The following is a 12,652-nucleotide window of genomic DNA, read 5'->3' as shown; positions in this document are numbered from 1 at the left end:
GTGATAGGAGTCTGTTACAGACCACCCAACCAAGAAGAAGCAACTGATGAGCTCTTCTATAAACAGCTGGGGATAGTTTCTAAATCTCTGCCTCTTGTCCTTGTGGGATACTTTAACTTTCCGGATGTCTGCTGGGAGTACAATACAGCAGAAAGGAAACAGTCTAGGAGGTTCCTGGAGTGCATCGAAGACAACTTCCTTGCACAACTGGTTAGCGAACCAACAAGGGAGGGTGCCTTCCTAGACCTGCTGTTTGTGAATAGAGAAGGTCTTGTTGGGGATTTGACGGTTGGAGGACGCCTGGGATTAAGCGATCATGAGATGATAGGGTTTTCAGTTCTAGGTGGGATTAAGAAGGGGGTTAGCAAAACAGTAACATTAAACTTCCAGAGGGCAGACTTTGGCCTGTTCAGAAGGTTGATTAGCAAAGTCCCGTGGGAAACAGTCCTTCAGGGCAAGGGACCCCACGAGGGTTGGGCGCTCTTGAAAAATAAAATCCTAGCAGCTCAAGAGCAGGCCATCCCTGTGTTCCGGAAAAGGAGCCAGCGGTGGGAAAAGCCAGCTTGGTGGAGCAGGGAGATCTCAAGATGTGTCAATAATAAGAAGAAGCTCTATGTGCTTTGGAGGAAAGGACAGGCATCTTGGGTGGACTACAGGGACGAAGTGAGATCGTGCAGGGAAAAAATCAGGAGGGCCAAGGCCCAACTAGAAATAAAACTCGCTAAGTCTGTGAAAGACAACAAAAAGTCTTTCTACAAGTACATTAACAGGAAAAGGAGGATGAGGGAGAATATCCAGTCTCCATTGGATGCAGAAGGAATAACAGTGACAGGGGATAAGGACAAGGCTGAGGTACTTAATGCCTTCTTCGCCTCAGTCTTTAATAGCAAAGAAAGTTGTTCCTTCTGTTTACAAATCCAAGAGTTAGAGGGGCAGATTGAGGCTCCCATGATCCAAGAGGAGGCGGTTAGAGACTTGCTTGCCCACCTAGACTCCCACAAGTCTATGGTGTTTAAGGAACGGGTGGATGAAGTGCTTAGGGACATGGTTTAGGGAGTGTTAGGAATGGTTGGACTCGATGATCCAAAGGGTCCTTTCCAACCTTGTGATTCTGTGATTCTGTGAGATGAGATGAAATGAGATGAGATGAGATGAGGTGAGATGAGGTGAGATGAGATGAGATGAGATGAGATGAGATGAGATGAGATGAGATGGGATGGGATGGGATGAGATGAGATGAGATGAGATGAGATGAGATGAGATGGAAGGAAACTGATATGCTACAACAACTCAGCTCCAACTTGACCACTTTACATGTGCTTTATGCATTAATAATGCAAGAAGACAAAGTCTTTTACTCACTCCACTTGTTGGAAGTGAAACACTTAAATGAGATCCACCTGATGTTCTCTTTTTGGGTCACAAGTAATCAGACTAATTCTTTTGTATAAGTCTCTGAAAAACCCAATATCTCTGCATTAAACAGCTTGCAGAAGATCCCTGATGTGGAAAAAGTGTAAAGGATTGGTGCACAAATAGGGACATAATGTGAGGAAATCTGATGAAAAAATTGCTTCCATACAAGAAAGCACTGAGTAGATTGGGATGCTTCGGCCTTGAGAAAAAGATGTCACAGAGGGGTACAGGCTCTGCATAGGCCATATAGTGGTTTGTGTTGACCTCAGAGAGATACACAACATTGTGACTGGCAGGTGGAAGGTGGACAGGTGTCTGCTGGTTGCTGCCACTTCTAATATAAGAGCAAGGTGTCAAGATTATTAGTAGGAGTCAGGTTGAAAACAAAGGTAGATGGTCTGCCACGTACCAGGTAGCTGACCTGCAGAACCGCCAAAGGCTGTTATGGGTACCAAAAACTTACATGGCTCTAGGGGAAACTGAACAGGTACTTGGATAGAGAGCTACTTGAGAGTTATTGTAAAGATAGAAAACACGCTGGGCTAAGGTAGTCCCCTGAGCTGAATGTAATTGTATTCTGGAGGAGTATAAGGTATCATATTGTGTTGTATTGTATTGTATCATATCGTATTGTATGTGGTTGTCCCTTTTACTCTTCTCTGGGTGTTTCCTTAGGTCCAGCTGGACCAAAGATACTGGCTGATTTGTCACAATTGTTCTAAACGAGAAGTAGTCTAGAGGTCTGTCAGTAGACTGGACATGACCTAGCTATCACACTGCAGGATACTGCCTTCCATTGCCAAGGGAAACACCTGCTTGCTTGGCACCTTCCATCTCCCGTTTCTGCTTTGGACATAATATACACGGGATCATTTTCTCTCAAAAGGGATATTATTTAATTTCCTTGGAATCCGTACATATTTCTCAGAAGAGTTTTTGTCCCTACAGGATGTGAATTGCTGTGGTGGAGTAGCCAATGGCACTGGATGCGGTCATAGTGAGAGGGAAAATAGCACGGTAAGCTGAATTTTAGAAGTTGTAACCTCTACAGTATTAGTTTTGATGTATTAGTCACCTCTTTGGCTCTATTGTGATGCAGATATTCAGAGCTATCTGAGCTGGTTTGAATGCCTGTCTCTTGGAAAATACTGTGACTGCATATGTCGTGGTTAACATGACTAGCCATTGTGGCACAGGTTTTGCAATAGTAAGCTAAATACGTTCCTTCTGAATCTGTGAGGTGCAACACTTCTGTACAATAGCATAGTTACAACTGTAAGCAATGTGTTACCTGCTTCTGGTATATTGAAGCAATCCATCTTCCTGTGGAAACAGATCTAAAACCCAATTATATCCACAGTATGGTATTTCCCTACTTGGCAGTCCGATGATGAATGAAGTAATTAAATTGCCATTCCAAAAAATTTTATAATTGGAACCTTTTGGAATATCTGGAGGAAAAAAGTTAAGCACATTTTAAGTACCAGTTGAGGTACAAAAGATGAAGGGATGAAAATAGGGAGTTATGGTATAAAGTAATGTGAGTATATAATGAGTTTAGGAAAGACAGAATATAATTAAATTCTTTGCCAGGAAATTCCAGTGAACTCCTGTGGGTTCTTTGCTAGGAAGCATCCAGTGTTGTGTGTAACACTCCAGCAATTAAGACTGTTTGGAGTTCTTTCATCAAAGTAGTTTATTAAAGAAACTGCAAATTTCTGTGATCCAGAAATTGATAAAAGGGGAGAAAGATATCCTGTAAAAGCTGAAACATTCTGACTTTGAATGGCTGAAAGGTACTTGTTACTTCTTCAGAATGGGGGCTGCTGTGGAGGAAAAGTCAATGGTCCAGGCTGCTGCATGAATGGAAGAGAAGACAATGTGGTAAGGTGCCTCTCAACTACTACTTTTTTCTCTGCTTCTGGTATTTTGATATCCTAGCTCTGGCTTGTTCTGTGCCAAAGCCTAATGGTTTTAATTTACCTGTATTTATGCAGTTTAGATTTTATTTATATTTTATGTTGATCTTACCTCAGAAAAGGTACCTTTGACGTAATTTAAAATGCTAATGTGAAAGTGGTGTCACTTTTGGTAAAATTCTGTTGTATGTTTAGGCCTCAGTTTTCTGACTAGACATGCATTGTGATCAGAAAAATACGACAGAGGAAATGCTGGATCAGGTGTCATCTCTTCACTGTGTTTGCCATTCTTTGTTCCATGAAATAGTACTAGGGATTTGACTGGAAAGAGGAATGCGTTAGGGTTGTATGTGGATAGCTTTGTCCTCTGCTGCCCAGATATTTGCATTTTCTCTGTCATAGAAAATGATGTCCTCCAGCCTTTTCAATTCTTCTGAGTTCCAGCCTTTGGACCCTACACAGGAGCCAATCTTCCCACCAGAGTTAATGGTAAGTTCATTCAAAAGCAAATAGTATGTGGTTTGTTGGTTTCATTGTTCTGCACAAGGTCTGAGTGTCCGCAGTGTCTCTGTCCTGAGGAAATGGCTGTTAAAAAGATGGCTGCTGACAAAATAAGATACATGGGCATGAATTCTACCATGTTTTATAAAAGAGAAGGCCTTTAAGCCCAGGTGACTTAAGAGGTACATAGACCAAGTGTGTGTCCCAGCTAGCTGGCTTTCCTCTCTGTTTCTCGCTGTACAATGCCTGCTCTTGGGTTGCCTTTGTTTCCAGTCACTGCCTATCCGGGGTGGAGCATCTAGATTTCAATTTACTAGATCAGATATGAATTTCTACATTAAATACAGACATATCTGAGGTAATCACCCTGTGCTCCTTTATAGTGTAGGAAGTGAAGTAGAAGCTATGGAATGTAGATGAATATATTCAGTTATGACTTTCCAGAAGTCATCTATCTTCTCCCTACTCAGTGTAGCAGGATTAGGAGTTGACTGGCTCACAGTGACATAAAAAATAAGGTGAGATTAGTTTTTTTCTCCATGTTTCATTTCTATCTTTTGGGGAATAGTTCTTCCCTAAGCAAATGTTTCCTAGTCAGGGATCTATTCCAGCACATGGCATGTTTACAGCTTCATTCACATTTAGCAAACAACTGAATCACTGCTGCTGCACCCAGCCTAAATGTGTCATGAGCATGAGCAGGATCTCATAGACCTTAGCATAAATTATATTTAGCTTGAGATATGTCCCCTTTGTCCAAGACGTCCTCCTGCTTAAGGGTTGATGTTATGTTGCTGAGAAGTGGCCATGTTAGTCTGTTTTCTTGAGTCACTAGATGAAGGAATTTAAAAGGGAAACAAGATCTGGCCTTACTGCTGGTAACTCAAATTCAGCAGTGCTAAAGATGTTTTTGCAGTGAGATGAGAATGGAAAACTCGTTATTTACAAGATGGCTGAAGCCACAGGCATCTGCCAGAACTTTGGTCACACGAAACTTCCTAGCAGAGGTCTTGTTAGGGAAATGTGGCAGCTGCATGGACCTGGCAATATTGGGAAGGGAAAACTTTTGTCAGCATGAAAAAGACTCCCTACTAGCAGGAGGATGGAGCATGGCTAACAGCCAACAGCTGTGTGAATATCACAGCCACCCGTCAGTAACTTGACTGAGATGGAGATTGGCCTACTATATGTATGGGCAGTACATGGGCAGGGATTCTTAGCTTGATGTAGGGTATGAGCTCTATCTGAATCAATCTTTGCAGATTCAGTGTAAAAAACAGCAGAAACAGCTGTGTTTCAAAGGTGAGCGTGTGACGTGGATCCAGCCTACAACTCTCAAGGAACTGGTGGCTCTCAAATCCCAGTACCCGAATGCCAAGCTTGTTGTGGGAAACACGGAAGTAGGTAAGAGGAAGAACTGATGTTCATTATGAGCAGCTGGAGAACATTCTATGGAGCATTTTGTGAGAACAGTACAAATGTAGACCTTGTTCACGCCATTGCTGATAAATAGCTGTTTAATCTTCTGGTTGCATGAAGGAACAAATTTTCTTCTCAGGAAGGTTAACGTCAGAGTGAATATTTTCCTCTGTTCTTTGCTGTGTAGAGCAAAAAATATATGGTTATCTAGACCTCTGCACTTTTGTGCTAGTTTTGAGGAATTTTGAAAAGACAGTAGTAGCACAGCACAAAATGTCCTTGTAATCAGATGAATTCAGTTGTGAAACTTGCATTTGGAAAGGTATTTTCAGTTAGTAAGATCTCAAGACTTGAAATCTTACTGTTTTTTCTCCCCAGATATATACTTCTGTAAACATTAGTTCTGAGGAGGAGAGTTCAGACATATTTAGTAATTCTGTTATCCTGAGCAACTTGTTCTGGAGACTATACTCAACCTTTGTATGGTTCATTGTATTCATTGTTCTTTCCTTTAGGATTATGTACAATAGCCAGGTTACACAACTACCATACAATGAATTTAAGGTTATTGTAAGCCTACATAAAAAGAACATCAGAATTCTATTAGCGGTAAAAAAACTTTTAATATGTTTTTTCTATAACCTTATGTAACATTATGTTACCTGTGTAACAGATGATCTGACTCTTCAATAGGCCTGCTGCTGCTTAATTGGGAAACAGTTACCTAGACTCTCTGTCACTTGTGTGTAACTGAAAGACTTACTTATCTTTTAAGGCATTGAGATGAGGTTAAAAAACATGTTGTATCCTGTGATAATAGCACCAGCATGGATCTTGGAAATGAATGCTGTTCAGCACACTGAAACAGGTGAGCAAAAAAAAAGACAGAATGCCTGTGAAGTGAGTACTCCATGGAATAATAAAGAGAATATGAAAGAAAATCTCGAGATTTAAACCTGCTTTCTACATGCATTAATGCTCTACAATGCAGGCAATCAATTGGTATGTAAAAATAACTTAAGAACCAGAGGGGTTTTGCTAGAAGGTTTATTAGATGTATTATCTGTGTAATGCATAGTATTTTACATATATTAGCTGGGTTAGTAATGGGTTTCAGTGGTCAACCATAGTATTTAGAAAGATTTGAAAACTAGTAACTGAGGGAAAGATGCTGAATGTGGCAGTCTAAGTGACTATGTGAAGTATCACATTTATCTTTGTGGTGGAAACAGAACAAAGTTGCAAATAGAAGTAGTCAGGACAATGTAATATATGTGGCCCAATGCAGTCCTTGCTCCACACCATCACATGCAGCCTGGTAGAATGTTTAAGATGTGGAAACTGGAGAGGAGTTGGATTTCATTTCTCAAAGGACAAACTAAACCTATAGGAGGGAAATATTCAAACCACATGAGAGCAAAAGGGTAGTGGGTTACCTGCCATTTGAGAGGCAGTAGCACCACAAGTTGTGACTTAAAGGTGAATTTTGGTCTGGGGATGTGATGTTTACATGAATGGTGTACAAAATAGTCGAGTGACTGAATGTCTTCTCTAAATCCTGCAGTCTAATTAAACTCATCTAAGAATTGTAGACACTTTTATGACTGTCCCACTGTCCCTTGACTTTTGGGAGAACTGTTCTTTTCATTTATTCATTTACAGGGGTCGCCTTTGGTGCTGCCTCTACACTCAGCTCAGTAGAGGAGGTGCTGAGAAAAGCAGTGGCAGAGCTTCCTCCTTACAAAACGGAGGTCTTCCAGGCTGTCCTTGAACAACTGCGGTGGTTTGCAGGGCCACAGATCAGGAATGTTGCTGTAAGTGATAGGAACTGGGATTGAAAGCTCTCCTTGAGGAGCTGCCCTGCCCCATTCAATGTTTGTGTGCCTTGTGCTTCTCATTGACAACATTTGCAAACCTAGACAAAGAAGCTAGTACACATAAACCAATCCCAAGAGTTGATAGCAACATATGGATCTCAGCTGGTGTCTGTCCTACACTGATATCACGCATTTAGCAAGAAGGGGAAACATGACAGTTGTCCAGATTTTCCTTTGCTTTCAGGATAAGTGAGGGAAACTAGTGAGATTTGACTAATTTGAAATAAATGTATTTAAAGTGCTGGACAAACTTCAAAGAAGCAGGTGTGTAGATTTTTGCCAGCCCAGTTATGGTAGTTATAGTGTTAATGAATCCTATCTGCAAATTTTCCCCCTAGTTTTAAAGTGAAAGAGGAGGTGGGTTTAGTGTGTTCGAAGTCAGTAGAATGTAGAAAAGAACAGTTGAAAAAATGTCAAGCAAGTAGATGAAGCAGCATATCAAACACAAAATTTTGATCCACATGATATAGTGCATTTGTATTGCAGCCAAAAAACTTGGGTTCCTGTATATTGCTGAAAAGAGGCTCTATACTTCCATGGATCCTCCCTTAATTGCAGCTACATTGATTGAGTTTTGGCATTGTTGGGCAGTTGTGGTTTGATACATTACCCAAGGACTATTTCTAGAACTGTTTCAGGCAAATATTTCTATTGACTGCAACAGCAATAGATTTAATTTTTTATGTTTTCCCACTTCATTAAAGGCCTAAAATTGCTGAGTGAAAAAAAAGAATTTATTAAAGCAAACTAAAGCAGAGCTAAGCTCTACTGCACTGTGTTCGGAATAATGCAGGATTAGAAGATGCTATGGTCGTATATCCAGGGCCTTTAATACTTATGTGGTGCATATATTATCACTCTAGGCTCTTGGTGGGAACATAATGACAGCAAGCCCAATTTCTGATTTAAATCCTGTGTTAATGGCAAGTGGAAGCAAACTGACTCTCGCCTCAAAAGGTAAGTTACCTATATTTCCTTGTAGCACTGAGGAGAGTGGTATAGTCAACAGTCCTGTGCCATGGATTGTCAGGTCAGAATTTGAAAGTGGAAGTTAGCATTCTGTAAAATAGGCTTGGTCTTCAGGTGTTTTGCCCTTTTTGTGGCTGAAGTCCTAAGGTTAGCTTAGTAAAGAATTTTGAACTTCCATGCTAGAATGAATCTTTGGTACTGTCTACATACTTACACAAATATCTTTGTGAAGAGCTGGTTTAAAATGTCTATTCATGAGACAATAAGCATGAAATTGTTTCTGTCACTATCATACTTCGATTCTTGAGGATTTTTCAGATAAGCATTGAAACTTGTTTTGGTTTGTTTTGGTTTTTTCTATGAAGAAATCCAGAAGTCTCAATTTGTATTTTCTCTTGGGAAGAATATATTTGAAATAGGATCCTTGAAGTAAGAGCACTGCCTGATCAGAGACTTTTTCTTGTACTGTTTTTTGTGCAGACTAAGGAAAGAGGGAATTCCATTGAGATGTTTGAAATTGGTTCACTTATTGGCTCAGCTTTAGTTAGTAAGAAGACAGATCTCTGATCAATTCCTGTACAAATAAAAGTTTGTATATAGATGGAAACTCTCAGAGTTTCATCAGGACAAAATTAAATCTGAAAAAGTCTTTCCTGATTTGATAAAAGAGGGTGGAAAAAATGAAAACTGATATATCAAGAGAGAGAGACAGGCTGAAGACTCTTCCACACATACTGTTGCCTTTCTTAATCTGAGTTATTCATTCATCCACCATTGATCTCTCCTTGCTCTACAGAGGGCAAAAGGACTATCACAATGGATGAGAAGTTCTTCACTGGATACAGAAAGACAGTAGTTAAGCCTGAAGAAATACTTCTTTCTGTTGAAATACCCTACAGCAAGAAGGTAAACTTGTAAGAAAAGACTTACGTGGAGCTAAAATGCTGCTATTTGAGTGCTATTTTTCAATGTTAGGTACTTTTTTCCTTGGTGACTAACCTCGCAATGCTTATGCAGTCCCAAGTGGACCAGAAAGCAAGTAGATTATTTGGCGAACATACTTTTTTGACAAGCAACGGAAGCTGGACTCTATCATAAAGTACGGTAAGCCTGAGAAGTTTTCTGTAGTGCAAGAAATATAAATTTCACTTTATTGTTTGGAGCTTTTTGAGTGCATTCACTAGTGATAAACAGTGATGAAGTGATGTTCCCAGAGGTCTAAGTTGTAATTGCAAAATAGTACAGCAAAAATCCTAGAGTTTACTGAAGTAAAGTAAAGTTTCCCAAGGTTACCACTTAATTTCTGTGAACTGAAATGGGAAAAATGGGAGAATTGTGAAAGGAAAAGAGGGAAGTTCAGTTTCTGCATCCTTGCTTTGCAAGACTGAAGCCACAGGATTGATTATTAGGGCATTTTGGTAATATGGACTTGCAACTTCAAATGAGCCTGCAAAACTTCCTTCAAATTGAACAATGAACATTTCTGTAGCAGCATGAGGAGTAACAGATTCAGAGCATTTAAAAGGTGAAACTTTTTTTTTTCTCTTTAGGGCTGACAACATCAGATTGTAATTTTATGGCTGTGAAGGTATTCAGCTTTTTAGGGTTTGAGGCTACAAGTTATAAGATGCAAGGTTTCACAGTGTAGTGACACATTTTCTTTATAAATGAAAAACGCTGATTTACTTCAAGTGTCATCATATTATGGGATAGAACCCATAAATCTTTTGTCTATCCTCTCTATTTTTTATATCTAACTGTTAAGGGAACAAAGCTATTTAATGGTGCTTTTCCATCTATTTCTGAGTGATTCTTCTTTGATCTTGTGATAACTGCAGGAAGCATTGTTTTGCCAAAATGAGAAACACACTTGAGATAACCAATAGAAAACACCATATTACTCCATCCATATGGCATGGCAATTTCACAAAACAAACAAATGTTTACCAGCAGGGCAATTGCTTCATCCATAGGTTATATGCAGCTCATTGATCTGAAAAACTAGAACAACTTTTGAACTCTCTGCTTCATGGTTTCTTGCCTGATCTTTGCTCACAAAGATTAAGTCAGGGAGACTAAAGTTCTTCAAGAAATGTCTAAAGGTGTTGGCATGTGGCAGGATAAGTCTTCTGAACTGTGATTTCCTCACAACTGGAAGAAGGGCTATGTCAGCACACAGCTAAATTGAAGTTTTTGTTTTGAAAAAGTAAGTGCCTTTTCTCCCAGAGGACTCTGTACCGAGAATACTAAGGTGTCTTGTGAGACGTAGGGAGAAATATCGCCCTCTTGTTGTAATCGTGTTATTGGAAATCTCTGAAGTGTGCAGGAAGAGAAGGAGCTGCTTTTTCTCCCTTTTGAAAGCTAATTGCTTTAACAAGTAGAGTGGCAGAATGTCTTTATTTGGAGAATGCTATTAATGCTCCTTTGCTGCCCAGTAATTACTTGAAATCAGAAAGTGAAACGCACCCTTCAGTTATATCTCTATATAACTATATATCTCTATATAACTATATATATTTTTATATACATATAAAAATATAAATATAAAATATAAATATAGATATATAAATATATATTTTCCTGTCTTCTAGGGTGAATACTTCTCGGCATTCAAGCAGGCTTCCCGTCGGGAGGATGACATTGCTATTGTGACCTGTGGGATGAGAGTCCTGTTCCAAGATGGCACCAGCCAAGTGGAGGAGATAAAACTAAGCTATGGAGGAATGGCTCCTACAACTGTCCTGGCACTAAAAACTTGCCAGGAGCTCACTGGCAGGTAGGAATTTTTCTGTGATAGAAAGGCCACTCAATGGAATGGTGCTGATTTTTACAGAAGCAGTTCAAATACCTTAAATCCTCTGTGATAGTTACACAGAATGAGAAAGGGAAGAAACGTAGCTACACTTCTTTACCAGTCTGTGTTTTGTGTGATGCCTTGCTTCCTCCAGTACTCCTTACCCTCAAAGACCATGTCAGTTTCTCAGAGCCATTTCTTGCTAAATTATCTCATCTGTTGAAGTGGGCAGAAGCTAGATGTGGGTGTGACCTACAAAACCTGATTTTCTTTCAAACTGGACTGAAAAATCTGCACTCTTATCATTTAATAGCTTTGCCACATCTTTAGAAAAGACAACATGAGCCCAAGATGACAGCAAAGCTGACACAAATACTATAAACAGGGATGGAACAGGTGATTGTTTGTCGAGAGCTTGTGGAGCTGCCATGTCCGAAGAGATAACCTGTCCCAGTGATATTTAGGATTGAGCAAGGACTCTGTGTCACTTTTGTTCTTTGCAGAGACTGGAATGAGAAGCTGCTGCAAGATGCCTGCTGCTTGCTGGCGGGTGAGATGGATCTGCCTCCTTCTGCACCTGGTGGGATGGTGGATTTCCGACGCACACTCACACTCAGTTTCTTCTTCAAGTTCTACCTGACAGTCCTGCAAAAACTCACCAAAAACAACAATGGCGCTGTGAGTGCTGCTAGGGAAGGTAGTTTGGGGACAGGTAGACCTGTATGTCCCATCTTGGTGGGACAGTAAAGGGTGGGTTCGGATTCAGGCAGACTTGTATGTCATAACGAAGTCCATATTGCAGTAGCTGTCAGAGCTACTCTACTTCCCTGCATGACAGTGGCTAGTGTGTCTTCCCACTTGCTTCCTTGTAGCATCCCCACATTGCTGTGGAAGGATGCTGATCTGTGGGTTCTGAGGAGGATTCCTGGAGTTGTCCCCTTCCATGCTTTACAACTGCTCTTGTGCATCTGTGGCTATTCTTTGCACAGATCCTGAGCCCTCTTTGCATTTCACCTAGTAAAAGATGGATAATCTTCAGTGAAGGATGGGGAATATCCTGGGTTACAGGGAAATGTGAGAAAGGAGCTGGCAGGGAGGCTGATTTTTCTTCAATATGTCTCTGGCAGAACAATCTGTGTGAGCCCATCCCCTCAAACTATATCAGTGCTACAGAGCTGTTTCACAAAGATCCCGTTGCAAATGCCCAGCTCTTCCAAGTAAGTAACACTATCTGCATGATGTAGACCCTGGCTTTTCTGTAGTTAAAACTGCTTCTTGTTGCCTTCCTGAGCAACACATGTACCTACATAATTCTTGAGGCTTGTATTTGGGTCTGTCTCTTCCTTTGCTTTAGGGTACAATGTTCTTCCCTGTTGTTGCTCCAGACTGCTCCTGCTGTGTGCAGCTGTGGGTTGCATCCAGTTCCACATCCAAACTGAAATTGTCCTCCTGCTTTCCACAGTTACAGCCTTCCTCCCTCTTTGTTTCTTAGGCTTCAGATTCTCCTTCCTTATTTATCTGTTAATGATCAGTTTTCTTTAGCTTTGAGGACAGAAGCTAGCTGCAGAACTTGAACCTTTTATGTGAGCCCTACTTTTCCATAGTAGTTCCAAAAAGTGAATCCCTCTTACTTCATTCTCTACAGCCTCCTTTGTGTAGCCACTCCATCTTGTTTGCCTTCCTTTCCCATGGGACTAGGGCCCATCCTATTCCCCATCTTGCTAGAATATCTCACTTTGCCTTTTGCTCTCCCATCA

The 12,652-nt window shown here is 40.5% G+C and overlaps 1 protein-coding gene across 2 annotated transcripts in view; it reads left to right on the top strand.

Annotated features, from left to right (window-relative positions):
- Nucleotides 1-12,652, top strand: part of XDH (xanthine dehydrogenase) — a 54,292-nt gene that overhangs the window by 13,485 nt on the left and 28,155 nt on the right. For both annotated transcript variants that reach the window (XM_054061809.1, XM_054061808.1), the window contains exons 7-17: nucleotides 2,365-2,433; nucleotides 3,232-3,300; nucleotides 3,738-3,824; nucleotides 5,099-5,240; nucleotides 6,031-6,123; nucleotides 6,918-7,069; nucleotides 7,996-8,089; nucleotides 8,898-9,007; nucleotides 10,693-10,877; nucleotides 11,399-11,573; nucleotides 12,023-12,112. In XM_054061809.1, coding sequence (XP_053917784.1) covers nucleotides 2,365-2,433; nucleotides 3,232-3,300; nucleotides 3,738-3,824; nucleotides 5,099-5,240; nucleotides 6,031-6,123; nucleotides 6,918-7,069; nucleotides 7,996-8,089; nucleotides 8,898-9,007; nucleotides 10,693-10,877; nucleotides 11,399-11,573; nucleotides 12,023-12,112 — 1,266 coding nt within the window. The remainder of the gene's footprint in view (nucleotides 1-2,364; nucleotides 2,434-3,231; nucleotides 3,301-3,737; nucleotides 3,825-5,098; nucleotides 5,241-6,030; nucleotides 6,124-6,917; nucleotides 7,070-7,995; nucleotides 8,090-8,897; nucleotides 9,008-10,692; nucleotides 10,878-11,398; nucleotides 11,574-12,022; nucleotides 12,113-12,652) is intronic.

Source organism: Cuculus canorus, chromosome 3 (genome assembly GCF_017976375.1).
Source record: "Cuculus canorus isolate bCucCan1 chromosome 3, bCucCan1.pri, whole genome shotgun sequence".
NCBI lineage: Eukaryota > Metazoa > Chordata > Aves > Cuculiformes > Cuculidae > Cuculus > Cuculus canorus.
Note: the sequence above shows the minus strand (reverse complement) of the source record. Positions and strands in the feature narration are given on the sequence as shown.